The 18,129-nt window shown below is 40.6% G+C and overlaps 1 protein-coding gene across 1 annotated transcript in view; it reads left to right on the top strand.

Annotated features, from left to right (window-relative positions):
* The first annotated feature begins 869 nt into the window (after positions 1–869).
* marveld2b (MARVEL domain containing 2b) overlaps positions 870–18,129 on the top strand; it is a 31,147-nt gene continuing 13,887 nt past the window's right edge. Inside the window, exons 1-3 of the mRNA XM_078214868.1 lie at positions 870–967; positions 6,384–7,610; positions 10,549–10,584. Coding sequence (XP_078070994.1) covers positions 6,399–7,610; positions 10,549–10,584 — 1,248 coding nt within the window. The 5' untranslated portion in view covers positions 870–967; positions 6,384–6,398. The remainder of the gene's footprint in view (positions 968–6,383; positions 7,611–10,548; positions 10,585–18,129) is intronic.

Raw genomic sequence — 18,129 nt, forward strand, 5'->3', positions numbered from 1 at the left:
TGTGTGTGCGGAACCTGGCTATCAGTTTCTGCTCCGCGACTCTGCGCTGTCGTGTGTCGCGAAGGCCGCCTTGGAGAACGCTTACCCGAATATCAGAGGCCGAATGCCCGTGACCGCTGAAGTGCTCCCCAACAGGAACCATGGGACACAGAATTCTCAGAATAAGGGATAAGTCATTTAAGACTGAGATGTGGGGGAATTTCTTCACTTGGTGAATCTTTGGAATTTTCTCTCCCAGAGAGCTGTGGAGCCTCAATCATTGAATATGTTCAGGTCAGAGAACAATAGATTTCTAGATATCATAGGATATGGGGATGGTACACAAAATAGTGTTGAGTTTAATCAGTCATGACTTAGCTGAATGGTGGAACAGGCTTGCTTGATCGAATGGTCTACTCCTTCCCTTTGCTTCCTTCCCACATCTGCTACCTTACCTGGTTAATTTCAGATTTTTAGTTTGTACTTCTGTCTACATATCTGGACAGTATGGTACTTAAGTTTGCGGGGGAGAGTTACACTTGAGGTCTTCATCTGTTTGCAGACTTAAGAAACCAAGTCATTTAACAGTGGCAGGACGATGGTCAATGACGCTGAGCTTCGGCAGGTGGAGGGGCGGCAATTCGACTGTGCGCGTGCTCCCAGGTGGACAGGCTGCGGTTTAGCACTGCGCATGCTCCCAGGTGGAGAGGCTGCGTCTGGGCACTGCGCATGCTCCCAGGTGGAGAGGCTGCGGCTGGGCACTGCGCATGCTCCCAGGTGGAGGTGATACCTGGAGTGGTTTCGGTGTGACGTCATCCCCGGGGTGGGACGGGGAAGGTGAACGGGTCACGTGATCGGGAATGTCCGCCATTTTTCGGGGGTGGTGGGAGGGCCGGCGAGGGGAAAAGTTTTTCTCTGTGGATCTGACAGGTGGGGCGCAGTCGGCTTCACCAGCGGCCAATTCTTTTGTTTCGGTCAACTTGTAAGGGTGAGTACGGTTTGTTCTTTAGTTGTGAGTGGGTTTGTTATTGAGTGTAACTTCTGATCGGGCTTGTGGTAGAGGGGTCCATCCATCCAGGTCGGGAGTGGTGCTTCTCCCTGAGAACTGAGCCGCACCTTACCGGAGCTGGCTTTCCCATGGAGACAGTGAATTAATTAAATTCAGTTGTAATTGTATTTATTAGTTTATAACTTTAAAACTCCGATTGGAAGTTACCTGCATGGATATTTCTATAAAGTTAATGCCTATTTCTCATTGGGGCCAGGTAGTAGAAATATCAGGAATAGATTTATTTAAACATATATTTAACGTTTTGTGTTCTTGCTTTCATTTTTAAATTATGTAATTCATCTCATCATTTTGAATTCTGCAAAGTAAAAGTTGAACTACATTACTAGTGTTTTTAACTGCACCTAAAAACGCCACACGATATATAGCACTAACTGAAATGTAATAAAGCGCAATTTTCGATCACATTTGCTAGTGAGTGGTCGAACAGCTTTGGCTGTGGCTTCCATAAACAACAAAGTTCCCCTAATTTGTTTCTTTTTGAAAATGGTAGAGGTGGGAGGAAGCTTTATCTGAAAGGAAAAATGATGCTCATATGTTTAAAGCAAAATGCTATGGAAGCTAGAAATTTGATATAACAGAAAATGTTGGAAATAGTCAAATTGGGCTCCATTTGTGGAGGGAGAAATGGTAAATATTTAGGGTTCATAACCTTTTGTCAAAACTGGCAAAAGTTCAGAGATGTAAAAGGTTTAAAGCAAGTACAGGGGTAAGGGGAGAAGAAACAAGAACAAAGTGTCAGCAAATGCCAAGACTGAAGAAATTAAATGGCAAAAGGAATAATGATGTAAGGCAAAGATGGATGGGAATGGGACAAAGTTCAGAGGAGCTGTACATGACAAAAGCAGTATCTATTTGGAAAAAGAAAATGGGAGCAGATCTGAAATTGTCCAGACAGTTGTACAGGACACAATTGAAAAATGAACTGTTCTTTGGAGCTTCTGTTGAGCATCATTGGTTCAATGTAGGAGATAGAGGTTGAAGTGAGAATGGGATACATGTTGCATTAGTAGAACTTCAGAAGGAGGTGAGCTTTCTGGACCTTTGGGGAAGAAATGGTAAAATGACGGACAGGGTATAATTCTGTGATTAACTGCCATTAAGTAGATTTTCTGAACAGAAGTAGCATTTTTATAATGTCCATGGTTTTTTTTAACACTTGTTGCACCTTTTAATCTGTTCTATGGTGCTTCGGGCTTAATCGGCCAAAAATAGAGGAGCCAAAGAATGCAATATTACAAGGGGTGATTAAAAAGGCTTTGAAGGAAGAAAGACAGATGGAAAAAGTGGAGGTGTTTGGAGAGAGAATTCCAAAGTATGGACTCTAGACTTTGTAGGTGTAACCAACAATAATCATGAGATTCATGAGATGTGGGGTGAGAAGCTTGGGTTAGGGTTGAATTGGAAGGCAATGTTTCAAAAAGTGTAGTTCAACCTAAGACAGTGGTTAGGAAGGGGAATGGATTAGTGACAAGTATGTGGAGTTTGTAGTGGGGGTTGGGGTGCAAAAGATTGGGTTTGGTCTTTGCAATGTTTCTGGGAAAAATGTACCTTCTAAGGGTACAGGATGTTAGACAATGTTGAGGTGACGGTAGAGCTGAACAACACTCACATTCTACATTGTTCCAACATTTCTATGTAAGCGTGGGTGATAATCCCTTGAATTTGGATGATAGTTTCCAAAAGGCGCCAATTATAGATCTTTTCAAGAGCATTTGTACTTGGGCAAGTAGGGAAGGTATCTTTGGAGATGTTCTGGCTACAATTGAATAGATGGATCGAGCGAAGGCGAGCACTCTTACTGAATTCCTAATAGATGTAGGATAGTGTGGTCAACCATCTCAAACATTGTATGGTGAAAATGGAAAATAAGCTTGACTAACTTTATTGAATTCATGAAAGAAGAGACAAGTAGCAGAACGGCTAGCAAGCTGACTGAGTAGGGGTAAGGTAGTTACTTTGTCAAAGTGTTTTTCCACAAGGATTGGAGCTGGGACCATCTCAGCATTTACATTAACAACTTTGACTTGGCCTTTGGGGGCGACAACTTCAAAATTTGGCATTACTTCCAACTGAGATTGGTGAACAGGGCATGGTGGTGGTGCAGTTAATACCAAGGAGGACTGTGAAAAAAATAGGTAGGCATTAATAAATATGCAGAATGGGCATTTAATTGGTGAATGATCTTCAATATAGGCAAAAGCAATGAAGGCCAAGAGCTCCTTGGAAAATAAGTCTCTCAATAGGGTGGAAGAATGGAGAGAGTTGGGGCATTGCTACCAAGATCACTGAAAATAGTGAAGCTGGTAAATAAGCTAATTTTGGAATAAAACCGTGAAGTGGGGTTCATAGCTCAGAGATTTGAAAAACTGAAAAAAGATGTTAAACTTGTGTAAACCTCGTTTTGACCCAATTTGGGAGTACTATGAACCCTCTCCAAGAGGCACTGAAGAAGATGCCAAAAGATTTACCAAATACTATCATCGAGCCTATACCTGTCAGGAAAAATTGGAGGCTGGGACTATTTCTTTCGAACAGAGAAGACCAAGGATTGACTTCATAAAAATTTCCAAGATTATGAAAGAGATTGATAGGGTAGACATGGAGTGGATATTTCCATTGTAGGGTGGACCAGAGCTCGGGGCCATAAATATAAGATAGTCACAAGTAAATTCAAGAGAAATTTCTTTACCGAGCAAGTGGTTAGATTATGGAACTCAATCACATGGGAGTACTTGAAGCAAATTGTGTAGATGCATAAAAGAATATGTTGGAGGGGGTGGGGGTAGATTCATGTGAAGTGTGACCATCGTGGGCTGAATGAGCTGTCTGTGGTACAAATACTTTGTGAGATGGAAGTTGCATGCTTGTTTTTCCTTCGAGGCAAAGATGATCATGTTCATCGTCTGGGGTATTTGGTAGAATTCCAATGAGTATGTAGGTGACTGCTAAGGCTGAACTGTGCCTGGAAGATTCTGCTTAAATAGGACAAGACACCACAGTTGGTTGGGTTTGGATGACTTGCTAGCTTAGGATTTCCTCCTTTCATTTTCTTTCTGCCTCATGTGCTTGCTTTTGAAGGAGGACACACCATTTTACTTGGTTGTACCAGGTGCAATGGTCCTGGGTGAGCTTCACCCAGGGCTTGGAGTAGATGTCTAAACTCTTAAGTGAAGCTTCATTCAGAGTGTCCTTGTAGTGTTTCCTTTGACTGTCATGAAAGTGCACCCTAGACCCAAGCTCTTTGTAGAAAATTTGCTTTGGTAAGTGAACATCAGACATTCTGGCTACATGACCAGCCCAACTCAGTTATGACTCTCAACATGGTGTGGATGCTTGCATGCCAACTCAGGTGGGCACCTCAATGTCTGGTTGCATTTTGTCGTGCCATTTGGTCTTGAGAAGGTTCTGAAGGCAGCTCAAATGATAGGAGTTGAGCTTCTTGACGTAACGTCCGTATTTAATTCAAGTCTTGAATGCAAGACTCGTTCAAGTCTTGAATTTCAAATTCAGTTTCAGAGTGAGAAACTGGAATCCTACAATAGCATTATGGAGTTAAACAAAGGAAATTACATAAGCATGAGGAGAGTTTTGGCCCTAGTGGACTGGGCAGGAAGACAAAAAGCTAGGCAGTTGATGAACAGTGGCAGATATTCAAGGAGAAATTCAAGAGTCCATTATAAAGGAAGTAATAACAAGATATTTAGAAAGTCAAAATGCAACCCATCAGCATGGTTCACCTAATTTGCTTCAGTTCTTTGAAATTCTAATGAGCAAGGTAGATAATGCTAATACTGTAGATGTAGTATATCTGGACTTCAGAGGCATTCGATAAGGCGCCAGACACGAGGTTTGTTCACTTTGGATTGGGGGTAATTTATTAGCTTGGATAGAGGTTTGGCTAACCAACAGAAAGCAGAGAGTTGGGATAAATGGGCCTGTCTTGGATTGGCAACATTTAACCAGTGGGGTGCCACAGGGTTTGGTCCTCGGGGGCCCCAAATATTTACAGTTTATGTTAATGACTTGGATGCAGGGATAGTAGGTACCATAGCCAAATTTGCAGATGACACTAAAATAGGTGGGATACTAAGTTGTGAAAATGAAATAAATTTACAAATGGATATGGTCAGGTAAGTACATGGGCAAAATTTGGCAGATGGAGTTTAATGTGGATAAGTGTGAGGTTATCCATTTTGGTAGGAAAAGTACACAAATTTCAGAGTGCTTTGGTGCAGAGGGATCAGGGTATTCATGTGCATGAATAGCAGAAATCTAGTCTGCAGGTACAGATTTAATAAGGAAGGCAAATGGAATCTTTGTGAAAGGAATAGAATATGAAAGTAGTGAAGTGTTGCTGCTACAAAGTAATAGTGAGACCGCATTTAGAATATCATGTTCAGTTTTGGTCCCGTTATTTGTATTGGAGGCCATTCAGAAGAGGTTCACTGGAATGATTCCAGAGATGAAGGGTTATGAGAAGAGATTGGACAGTTTAGGAGAATAAGAGAATATCTAATTAAGATGTAGATGATGATAAAAGGGGGATTGACAAAGAAGATGTGCAGACAAGAAGTCATAGTTTTAGGATAAGGGGTGGCAGATTTAAATCAGATGAGGAGAAATTACTTTTCTCAGAGTCGTGATCTGTGGAATTTACTACCCCAAAACGTGCTGAATGATGGGACTTTGAATAAATTTAAGGAAGAGGTGGACCGATTCAGTAAGGTCTTGAAGGGCTATGGTGATCGGGCAGGTAAGTAGAGTTGAGGGCATGAGTACTCCGAATAGTTCTTTTGCATGTTGCAGAGTCAGCCAGACTATTCTGTGGACTTTGTTTGGCAGACGGAGTTATTCTTCTTTGTTCCCAGACTGATGTTCGAAGTTTATCGAAGACTTCCTTTACTTGAAGCATGGTGGCAGTTTTGAAAAGGAGGCATTTCAAGTCCAAAAGGAGAGGAAGCCATTTGTCAGCTTTCTGTCATTTTCCAGTGTCTTTCTCCCTCTGGGTGAATTCAGTTTTGTTTCAGTGTATTTTCCGCTTTCCATTCATAACAGCATGTTTAAAGTTCGACTCGTGAGAGTCCAAGGTATAGATTTGTAGCGTGATAGAACATCATATGGTTTTGATTTTGGTCAGTGGACAGGACTGGAAGAAATTTCTAGGTTTTCAACATTTGTTCTGTTGTTAGAATGAGTTGTCAATGAGTTATCAAAATCCATTTTAGACTTTAAATGTACATATGTGATTATTCTGATTTACCTACTAGGCTTTGTTTGTGCTGATACACTTTGGAATATAAATTCCAATTAATTTGTTGTTTTTCATTTGCAGAGAGAAATAGTACCAATGTCTTCGGGAGCTTCTTCAGGTCAAAAGTCAAGAGGTTCTCATGACACTCGTAGGAATCGAGAAAGAGCCTACCAATATGATGAGGTCCCTCGAGAAGGCCAGTATTTGCATCCATCTCCTGAGGAGAACTTTCTCCCTTTATCAGGTTCCAAATCTCTACAAGACTGTGACTTAGCTGTCAGTGCAGACCCACTGCCGCCGCCACCTCTGCCTCTACAGCCACCTGTGGGCCCTGAATTTTATTTGGCTGAAAGTGATGATCCTGTGACTGCTCTAGAATTGAAACCAGTAAGACGTTTCATCCCAGATTCGGTGAAGAACTTGTTCAAAGGTAAAAGCAATGATCAACAGTGGAATATGGAGTCTTCTACCAATTACGTGAGTGATGGAGTGGAGTGTTCACCACCTGCCTCACCTTCTCCTTCTTCCAAAGAGCAATCCAGAATAGATGAACAGAAATCAGCTGCTAGCTCTTACAGGGATGCGTATGGAGGCTCTGGAGGAAGCTATAACTCACGGAGAGAAACTGAAGCCATGCTTCCTCGAGATCCCTATGATTCGTTGGATCGTCAAACCCGGGCAGCACAGAGCTACAGTGAGAAGGTGCAGGTCTACCACATGAAGTACTCCTACATGAAGTCATGGGCTGGCTTACTAAGAATCTTGTGTGTAGTTCAGTTACTGGCTGGAGCAGCTATATTTGCCTGTGTCTGTGCTTACATACATAAGGATAATGAATGGTACAATATGTTTGGTTACTCCCGTCCATATAGTCACGTTGCCAACAGTTTGCAAGGAGGATACTATTATGATGGACCAAAGACTCCTTTTGTCATTGTTGTTGCAGGCTTGGCATGGGTCGTCACCATTATTTTACTTGTACTGGGCATGTCCATGTACTATCGAACTATCTTACTTGATTCCAACTGGTGGCCATTGACTGAGTTTGCCATTAACATTGCCCTGTTTATTCTCTTTCTGGCTGCTGCTATAGTATACTTAAATGATATGAATCGTGGTGGGCTTTGTTATTATCCTCTTTTCAATACTCCAATAAATTCAACATTTTGCCGTGTAGAAGGAGGACAAATTGCTGCAGTCATCTTCCTATTTGCTACCATGTTTCTCTATCTTATAAGTTCAATTGTGTGCCTAAAACTATGGAGGCATGAGGCAAAGAGGAGACACCAAGAATATGCAGAATATGAGGTAATGCATATTTTGTTAAAATTAAGCTTATGATTTAGTTATCCAACTGTTATTTTTTCATCTATGCCAAATGACTCCCACCAGAGACCAATACATTGTTACAGTGAAAAAGAAGAGTGGTAGCAGTCGAAGGGTCTTTTTCCGGCTGGAGCTCTGTGACCAGTGGTGTTCCGCAGGGCTCTGTACTGGGACCTCTGCTATTTGTGATATCTATAAATAATTTGGAAGAAGGTGTAACTGGTGTTATCAGCAAGTTTGCAGATGACACGAAGATAGCTGGACTTGCGGACAGCGATGAACATTGTCGGACAATACAGCAGGATATAGAGAGGCTGGAAAATTGGGCGGAGAAATGGCAGATGGAATTTAATCCAGATAAATGCGAAGTGATGCATTTTGGAAGAACTAATGTAGAGGGGAGTTATACAATAAATGGCAGAGCCATCAAGAGTATAGAAACACAGAGGGACCTAGGTGTGCAAGTCCACAAATCCTTGAAGGTGGCAGCACAGGTGGAGAAGGTGGTGAAGAAGGCATATGGTATGCTTGCCTTTATAGGATGGGGTATAGAGTATAAAAGCTGGAGTCTGATGTTGCAGCTGTATAGAATGCTGGTTAGGCCACATTTGGAGTTACTGCGTCCAGTTCTGGTTGCCGCACTACCAGAAGGACGTGGAGGCTTTAGGGAGAGTGCAGAGAAGGTTTACCAGGATGTTGCCTGGTATGGAGGGTCTTGGCTATGAGGAGAGATTGGGTAAACTGGGCTTGTTCTCCCTGGAAAGACAGAGAATGAGGGGAGACCTAATAGAGGTGTACAAAATTATGAAGGGTATAGATAGGGTGAACAGTGGGAAGCTTTTTCCCAGCTCGGAGGTGATGATCACGGGGCGTCACGGGCTCAAGGTGAGTGGGGCGAGGTATAACTCAGATATCAGAAGGACGTTTTTTTACACAGAGAGTGGTGGGGGCCTGGAATGCGCTGCCAAGTAGGGCGGTGGAGACAGACACGCTGGCATCGTTTAAGACTTACCTGGATAGTCACATGAACATTCTGGGAATGGAGGGATACAAACGAATGGTCGAGTTGGACCAATGAGCGGCACAGGCTTGGAGGGCCGAAGGGCCTGTTTCCCGTGCTGTACTGTTCTTTGTTCTTTGGTGCTGGAACCTTCCATTGTGCACTGCCCAATTTGAGCCACATGCAAAAATGCCTTTTGGTTAAGCAAAGAATGAATGGGTTTTGCAGTGTTTAATGGATGGTAGCTGAATAAAAATTCCAGTTTTATTTGTGTGTTAACTGAACTCTTGCTGCCTGGCTTTGGAAATCTTCCAAGTCAACCGAGTTGTCATTAGAAGTTTGTCAAAGCTAATTTTGGTTGTCACGACTTGGCATTTAATTTTTCTTTTACTTTTTCCTTCTCTGTGACCCACTGCATACATACCCCTATTCCTGCCCTGCGTAGTGGCCCATACATTTAAGTTATTCAAAATGGGTTGAGAAAGAAAATAGAGATAAAAATTGAAAACTTTGTAAACAGCGGAGAATTCAAATTCCAGAACTCAGGCAGTAGCACGTCTCTAAGAGAAGCGAAGTGCAGTTAGCTACATGGGAGATAGAATGGGTAGATTTAGTTTTCTTTTCGGAGTAATGTAATTTTGATATGTCATAGAATGAATAGAATCTAATACAGGAGTCAGAAAGCAACATGCCACCGAGATGAGTGAAAACATTGACCTAATTGGGTTGTTTACTGTTCCCAGTTTAGTAGCTCTAAAAAAGTTTGTGTTCCTTATTTATGATTCACAATGGTTGATTTCTGCATCCATCAAATAATTTGTTGGGTCATTCCCAATCGTGAGTGAGTGATTTTTGTGTGCTTTCTATATGTGTGATATTATCATCGGATGTGCTAGAAGCAGGACTTCAAATTAGGAGGAAAATTACAGAATACCTTTGGTCCTTTTGTGCAATGGCAAGCTCCAGACACGCAATTACTTTATCATCATGCAGCTAACTGTTGCCAGATTTTCAACATCTTCTGTTAGCATTCTTATTGATCAAGGAAATTAAACATTATCGATTTAGGTGACATGGTCATAGAAGCATATGTAGCATTGCAAAAAGCAAGGTGTGATGATAACTGAAGATACTTAGCATTTAATTGAAATCAATGAGGAAGTCTAAATTACAGACATTGAAAGCTTGGCAACAAATTGGAATAGGGCTATACAATTGGGGCAAGCTCAACTTCAGATCCTGTGGGAACAAGGAATACTGGATTCGATCTAGCTTGCTACAGCATTCCTGAGGTTGCCAATGATGTTGTAGCCCATTATGCCAAATTGCAGTGTATTTAATAAAAATGCTGTATTGCTTGTTTCTGTACCTTTTAAAAAAAGACTTCCCAGCCATTCTTGCACACAAGAAATGACTGGTTATTGACCAGTAAAGGCCTGTCCTTTCTCTTTTGAGGAAGGAAACCTGGGATGAGATTTTGAGGATTCCTGTAAAGTGGCATTCCCTTGATAGCCTCCATGAGTAAACAGGCAAGCTTGTTTATGCTCATAATTTATACCGAACATTGCGGTGCTGGAGGAGCTGCATGAGTTAACAATAAGTCAACACCTTCAGAAAGGATTGAGGGACAGGGTTTTGTCGGGGTAATTGTAATATATGTTTTCCCTGTCCCATTGTTGGCTCAATGAAGAACAAGAACTTGCCATGTATGAAGTAACTGACCCAAAGCTGCATCTTACTATTTAAAAGAGAGATAATTATGCATTTGTCAAAAAAATGGTTAATTCTACTCATTTGTCAAAATTACAAAGCAATACTGTATTATGCAGCTCGATGTATCTGGTATTATTCAAATATTAATGTTCAGATCTTTTAAAACTCTACTTCCTTTGACGTTTTTCAATTATGCATCTTTCTTAGATGAGAAGTACAGAAGCTGGCACTACAAAGGAAATGGTAAGAATGCAATTTTACAGTTGAGACTTTCATTGTGAATTGTTTTGCCTGTGTTGATTTATTTTAGTCAATCATAGTCTGTGCTGAGTTCCATCGGGATTATTTGGTGTAATCTTTAAGGTGAAACAAACATTGCTGCAGCAGATTTCTTAAGGGAAGAACAAATTTAATTGTCGGAGAACTTTGTTTCCTTATTTTTATAGATTTTAAATTTATTTCTTGGACAATCTTATGTCAAGTTCTGATTAAATTATTTGAAGTTATATGGTACTACTTTTGCAGTGTTCCTAACCAATGGAGAATGCACAAAGTTATCTCTTGGGTTAAGTTTGCAGAATCTTGCTTGATGTTGGTAACTTGCCATAAACACTTGAGTTGAGGTCACATTTAGTGTCTTGGTACAGTGTCTGTCATCTTGGTACAGTATCCATCAACTGCTCAAAGAGTCTTGCATATTCTTGAAAAAGATCAGCATTTGTAGAACTTGTTCTCAATTCATTCTGGGATTAGAAAATCATAAGTTAATATAAAAGCAAATTATTGCAGATGCTAAAAATCTGAAACAAAAACAGAAAATGTTGGAAAGTCAGCAGGTCTGGCAGCATCTGTGGAGAGAGAATAGAGCTGACGTTTCTCGTCTGGATGGCCCTACGGTCCAGCATTTTCTATTTTTGAATCACACATTCATGTTTGGTATCTCCCTTCACCCATGACTTTTAAGAGCATGCATTTGTAGTACACTCTCTTCATGCAGAAAGGCAAAAGCTTAAGAAGCAGAGAGAAATTGTCACAATTCATATTGTTGCCTCCAAGTAATTGTACCACTGAGCCTTGGGCATTTTATATGTCCTGAAGAAGCACTTCACAAATCCCATTTCCCAAGACTGAATATTTTACCGATGGAACAACCACACACAGTTTCAGAATGATCCCTAAAGATTAAAAAATTGGAACCATACTTAGCTCTGAGTCAATATCCAATCACAAAACATGGTAAACCATGATTAAAATAGCTAAGGTAACAGAAGTTAAGCCTTGTGCTTTCAAAGTTCCTTAGTCCATATGACCCTGTCTCAACCTGAGCAATTTGACCACTAGATTAGCACAGCATTCCAAACTGATGCACCCAAAATTTATGCATTTCTTCCAGTAATGTAGTTTTCTATCAGTTTTAAGGGACAAGATCATTTCCTAGAATTAGGAGTAGTTGAACAGCAGTAAGCAATTTAACCCTTCAAGCCTGTTCCTTCATTCACGGCTAATATGTGACCCAAGTCTTTGCTTCATATTCCTAAATATTTATTGGATAACAGAAATCTATCATCTCCAATTTAAAATTTGCAATTGACCTAGTGCCAACAGTGGAAGTTCCAAACTTCTCCTACCCCTTTGTATATGGAAGTGTTTTATAATTTAAAGGCTGACTTTAAATTTTCGACTGTCCCTTAATCCTAGCGCCTCCAACCAGCACATATAGTTTCTTAATCTAAAATTTCCTTTTATCTTAAACTTCAATCAAATCACCCTTTAACCTTCTAAATTCAATAGAATACAATCCCAGTTGAGTTTGTATAGTCCTTACACATACATTAACCTTCGGGATCCAGCTATCATTCATTTTGTACTTCCAGTAAAGGTCAATATACCCTTCCTTCGATGTGATGCCCAGAGTGCTCTGTGTAGTTGAACCAGCCATCAGTCAATTAGCCTCTATCATCTAAGTCAATAAATACAGTAAATGGTTGCGACCCAACACATCTGTGGAATGTTGCTAATCATATCCTGCCAATTTGAGTACCTGCTCATACTCCTTGTCACTCAACCAACTTGCTAACCAGATTAATAATTTGCCCTCATTTCAATTCTACTTTAGCTTAAATTGTAGAAATTGCAGACAAAGGAGGCCATGTTGGTGCAATTATTAATTTGGACCTACCTTCTCGAATGTCATCTTGCTGCGTTTCCTTGGATTTGTCTTTTTGTTGGGGTTGCAGAACGGCAATGCCTTGTATTTATAGAATGAATTTAACGTGGTAAAATGTCCCAATATGCTTCACAGCATTTTAAAGCAAACAAAACACACTAAGCCACAAGGTTGATGGTCAAAAATGGAGGTGTGTGTCTTAAAGGAGGAAAGAGAAGAAGAGGGGCATGGAGGTCCAAGGAAGAAATTCCAGAGCTTGGATCTGAGGCATCTGAAGGCATTGCCACCAGTGGTCGAGCAATTTAAAACCCAGAGTACTGAAGAGGCCAAAACTAAGAGAGTAGGTAAAGGTTTGAGCTGTTGAAGATAGGGAGGAGCAAGGCCAAGGTGTGATTTGAAAACGAAGTTGAGAATTTTTAAATCGAGGTTTTGCTTGACTGGCAGCCATATGGATTCGTGAACTTGAGAGTGACGGATGAATGGTACTGCTGTGAATTAAGATATGATGTGGAGATGCCGGCGTTGGACTGGGGTAAACACAGTAAGAAGTTTAACAACACCAGGTTAAAGTCCAACAGGTTTATTTGGTAGCAAAAGCCACACAAGCTTTCGGAGCTCTAAGCTTGTGTGGCTTTTGCTACCAAATAAACCTGTTGGACTTTAACCTGGTGTTGTTAAACTTCTTACTGTGAATTAAGATAGTCAAGTGTAGCGGTAACAAGGGCAAGAATGAGTATTTCAGCAGCTGATGATCTGAGACTGAAGTAAAGTCAGGCAATGTTAGAGGTGGAAATAGGCAGTCATTGGCAAGTAATGGTGATGAGAAGCTCATCTTGGGTAAACTGTCTGCGAACTGTCTGGCAAAACCACGTCAATCTTTTGTCTGCTGCCTCCTTCCCTCCTCCCCCGTTTATTCTTTTAAACATTTTCTTCACAGACTTCTGCACTTGTAAATAACAGCCACATCTCCAATCTCCCTTTCCTCTCTGGTCTTTGTGTTATCACCCAATCTGTGCACATCGGTTTGAATCTCTGCAATTTGGTTTCTGCCCATTGCCACTCGAGCAACATCAAGCATCAAATAACATACTGTGATTGTGATTGTGATTTTTATATCTCTTCAACCACACCTCTCTTCCATTGACCAGCTCAGTCGGATAGGTATTGGTTGGTTCTGCTTTTACCTGATTCTAGGCTTTTAATTGCTTGGTCATGGAGCCCTGAAGCACATTAGTTTGAGAGTTTTCAGATTTCAAAACTTGCATTGGCAGAAGGTTGCTGTATCTCTCTCTATGTTTACTATGTGCTCTGGAAACATGCGTCAGAAAATGGAGACTACAGCTAAACATTGCCAAGACTGTCATTTCAGCTGATCTACTCCACTCAAAGGCCAGGAAAGAGCTTCATGTCTAATCCTGTGGACGACCATTACCCAATGCCAAAATATCTTGGCATCACTCTTCACTGTACATTGATTTACAGGCAGCACCTGCAGAACACCAGTGTTGGGGTCAAAATGAGAGTGAATCTCATACGGAAACTGGCAATACCATCTGGGACACGCGCTCCTTCACTTGCGTGTATTCGACCATCAGATGTCTGCAGGGAAAACATCCCCCTTGAGAACAGCACCAGCTGACAACTAACAAAGCACTCCCATTGACACTGGACCTCAAATACCCTACACATTTGTCTAAAATCTCCTAGTCCCTACTGGAACACCACGTGCTACAAAGTGATGACAGTCCGATTGCTTGGTTGTGCACTTCCTGGTTGACTGCAAACATCACTCGCTGCAACCTGGTAACTAACCCGAGAGATAAAGTCACAGATTTCAGCCCTTTCACAGAAAATCTCAACTGATTGAGAATGGGCCAGGGAAGATGTGGCCACTTGCTCTGCAAGTGGAACACGAGGAGTAGCTCAAATTGTGACTCTGACCATCCAACTCAGGCCATCGCCCACATACTGAACTTCTGAGCTGAGATCACTTCTAGGGGCGTCACAATTCACATTGCTTCATCTGAAGCTGTTGAATGGATTGTTAACCTCAACATCGAACTGTAACTGATTTCCCCAGCTATAAGATTTTTTTTTTAAAGGTCTGATGATAGCTATTGAATCTCTAGCAATGACATTTCTTTCTGTTCCATTACCATTTAACTGTGGGATCCCCAAGACCTATCTCTGGATTTTGCGCATCTACATTGATGCTCTTTCACATCAGTTGCATCTGATTCCATGTCTACATTGATGACATTCATTTCTTCGCTGCTGTTCAACTGTTTCACTGTCTTCTGTGGTGTCAACCTGCTTGCCCAACACCCAATCTTGAACAACTGCTGAACATGAACAAGACTACATTTGTTGTCTCCATACCTTCCATTCACTCCTGACCCCATACTTGCAGTGAGTTTGGCCCTTGGAAACTTATTCCATTTTAGTTGTCTGCTTCTGATTTCATTTCCATTGCATCATGAAAACTGAAATTGATTTTCTTTATTATGCAAGTTATCAAGGGAATATAAATCCAGGATGAGCTAAAGAAGTTTTGAGCTCCAGATGAGCAATGATCTTTTAGTTTGTGTTGGTTATAGATCATGAAAATGACAATTGAAACCAATCTGTTCACATTTACCTCAAATTCTAAGTCAGTTTAAGAACATGAGTTTACTATTGTGTAACTCCAAGTTTATTTTCTTTTATTATCATTTTGTCAGCTTTATTTTTCATGGACATTTTAAAAATTTCCTAAACAGTACATGAGGAATTTAACTACGTTTCCTCTCTGAATGGATAGCCGAAGTAATTACACTCGTTCCTTAAGTAAACAGTTCTCAATTTTTTTTTTACTAATGTTTGTTCTTGTATTTCGGGTCACTAAGTTTTATCACATTCTTATCGAATTATTATGTTTAATACAAAGCAAGCAAGATAACTGTTAGTGTATTTGAATAATGTTTTTGATTGCATTCTCTAAACCTAAAGTGAGAATTTGATTGTGTTGTGGTTCTCCAGTTACTGAGCAGCAGTTGCAGGATTTTGGCGATTAGACCTTTCATTTGTGATGGAGTCTGAGGCTGCAGCAGTGTATGCTAGGTGCATCAGTTGACTAAGCACTGTCTGAAGCTAAAGAGCGGTGTGAATCGGGAATGAAAAGGGGAGACCTACACATCTATTATGGACAAGAAGAAGAATACCCAGTTGCTTTCAAAATTGTTAAATGATTCTGTGGGCAAATGAACTACATAGTTTGATGCTGAGCCATTCAGATCAGCAAGATCTATTGTTTAGTTCTGGTCTATCTTGTTGACCGCTCTGAAATAGAGGAATTGTTAGGACAATGCCTATTTAATGACGTAAATAAAAGAAAGATGTTGACTACTGATAGGGTTGGTAACCAAAAAACAATGATTTGAGATAATTGATGAAAAACAGAGGGACCATGAGTTTTTGTTTATGCAGAGAGTTATGATGCGAAATACAATGCCTCAGAGCTTGGTGCGAAGGTGTTTAACAGCAACTTTCAATGGGAATTGGATAAATACTTGGAATAGGAAAGAAAATGCTGTTATGGGCACAGCAGGGGAGTGGAACTAATTGGATAGTTTTCAAAAGGCAAGTACATGTACAATGGGCTGAATGGCCTCCTATGCCATATTACTGAGTTATTTTTAAATCCTTAAGTCACAGTTTTCAGGGCAGGTGAATAAGTGGAATCTTGATATCAATTTTAGTTTCTCATCTCCAGAATATCCTTTCTCTTAATGAGGAACAGATCTACAACCATTCGTTACCCTGTGGTACCTTACCCAAGTAACCATTTATTCATGTGGGAGCGTAGGTGATGTATGTCAGCAAGCTGTTTTCCCCATACCTGTGTGCTTCCACCAAATGTAGCTGGATAGTGAAAAAAACATGAGATGTGACTTTTTCTTTCCTATTTCCTCTACCCAACTATTATCTCAAGCTCTAATCTTATCCTTTGACTAATTTAACAAAAATCAAAATTATTAAACCCAGGACCTTTCTAGTCTGTGTAGCTCAGTTTAATAAGCTAACTGTTGACTCATGAAAAACAGTGGGTTTTGTGTGTGTTTCTTTGAAAAGAATTTTGATACAGCATTATAACTTGAGCACAATTAATTGCTTTGATTGTATGGAGGTCTTGAACTAAAACACCTCAAACCTAATAAATCCCAAGGGTAGATGATATTTATTCTGGTAAAATGTGGAAGATTAGAGTTAATTAGTGAGATGTTGTTTATTACTGAGGTTGCTACATTGTAGTACCCAATAGGTTAAAAATCAATTTGTGCAATGCCGGTTTTCATAAATGACTAACAAAACAACTGGACGCACTTCAACACCAAGTAAGAATAATGGATTTTGTTGAGGATAATGGATTTTGTTGAGATAGGACGGCACGGTAGCACAGTGGTTAGCACTGCTGCTTCACAGCTCCAGGGACCTGGGTTCGATTCCCGGCTTGGGTCACTGTCTGTGTGGAGTTTGCACATTCTCCTCGTGTCTGTGTGGGTTTCCTCCGGGTGCTCCGGTTTCCTCCCACAGTCCAAAGATGTGCGGGTTAGGTTGATTGGCCATGCTAAAATTGCCCTTAGTGTCTTGAGTTGTGTAGGTTAGAGGGATTAGTGGGTAAAATATGTAGGGGTATGGGGGTAGGGCCTGGGTGGGATTGTGGTCGGTGCAGACTCGATGGGCCGAATGGCCTCTTTCTGTGCTGTAGATTCTATGATTCTATGAGCTGACAGCAACTTTGTAAAAATCGTTGACATGGATTTAGCAAAGGTAAATTGAACCCCGTCAAACCATCTTGATTTTTTTGAATCCAGATGGACTATGGGGAAAAGCGTTATGTATCTACTAAAAGCAAAATACTGTAGATACTGGAAATCTGAAATAAACCAAGCTCAGCAGGTCTGGCAGCATCTGTGCAGAAAGAAACACAATTAGCGTTTTGAGTCCAAATCACCCTCCTGCAGAACTCTGTAGGTAGTAGGGTCATATTGGTAATAGGGTTTTCAAATCTGCGAAGAGGAAAGAGTGCACAAACTTGCAGAATAGAAACCCATTTTTCATCACTCTTTAGTTCTCTATCCTATACATTTTTAGTACTGATGAAAATAGACAATCTGCTGAAGCTTTTTTTCAGCAATACAGTATTCTGTACTACCAAACAACTATCTGTATATTGTTCAATGACTTTAAGGCAGATTTATTCTGGGGTATGTTTCCAAGACCTTGTCAGTGTTTGCTATTTACATGTGAGCCTGAATAGGAAATATCATCTAGGTTCTTGACATTGTAACTTAGCTTCTGTGAGTTCTCTAGGTTGGAGATCATGAGATTGATTTTGTGTCCTTCCTGCTGTCCTACTTGAAATCAACTAACCTGGTGAACTAGAATTTAAATCCAAGATCTTCATGAGTGTAAATCTGAACTTTGTAGCTAATTTACCAACTGGGTCAGCTGGTAAGAAAAACTTGGCAACTCTTGCATGCAAATTTAGTTCATGGCATAAAACATCAGGCTGGTCAAAATCCAAAAGCGTATAGATAAGATAAACGTGAATATGTTTAACATCACAGATTCTGCAGAGG

The sequence above is a fragment of the Mustelus asterias genome, chromosome 6 (genome assembly GCF_964213995.1).
Source record: "Mustelus asterias chromosome 6, sMusAst1.hap1.1, whole genome shotgun sequence".
NCBI classification, from domain to species: Eukaryota; Metazoa; Chordata; class Chondrichthyes; order Carcharhiniformes; family Triakidae; genus Mustelus; species Mustelus asterias.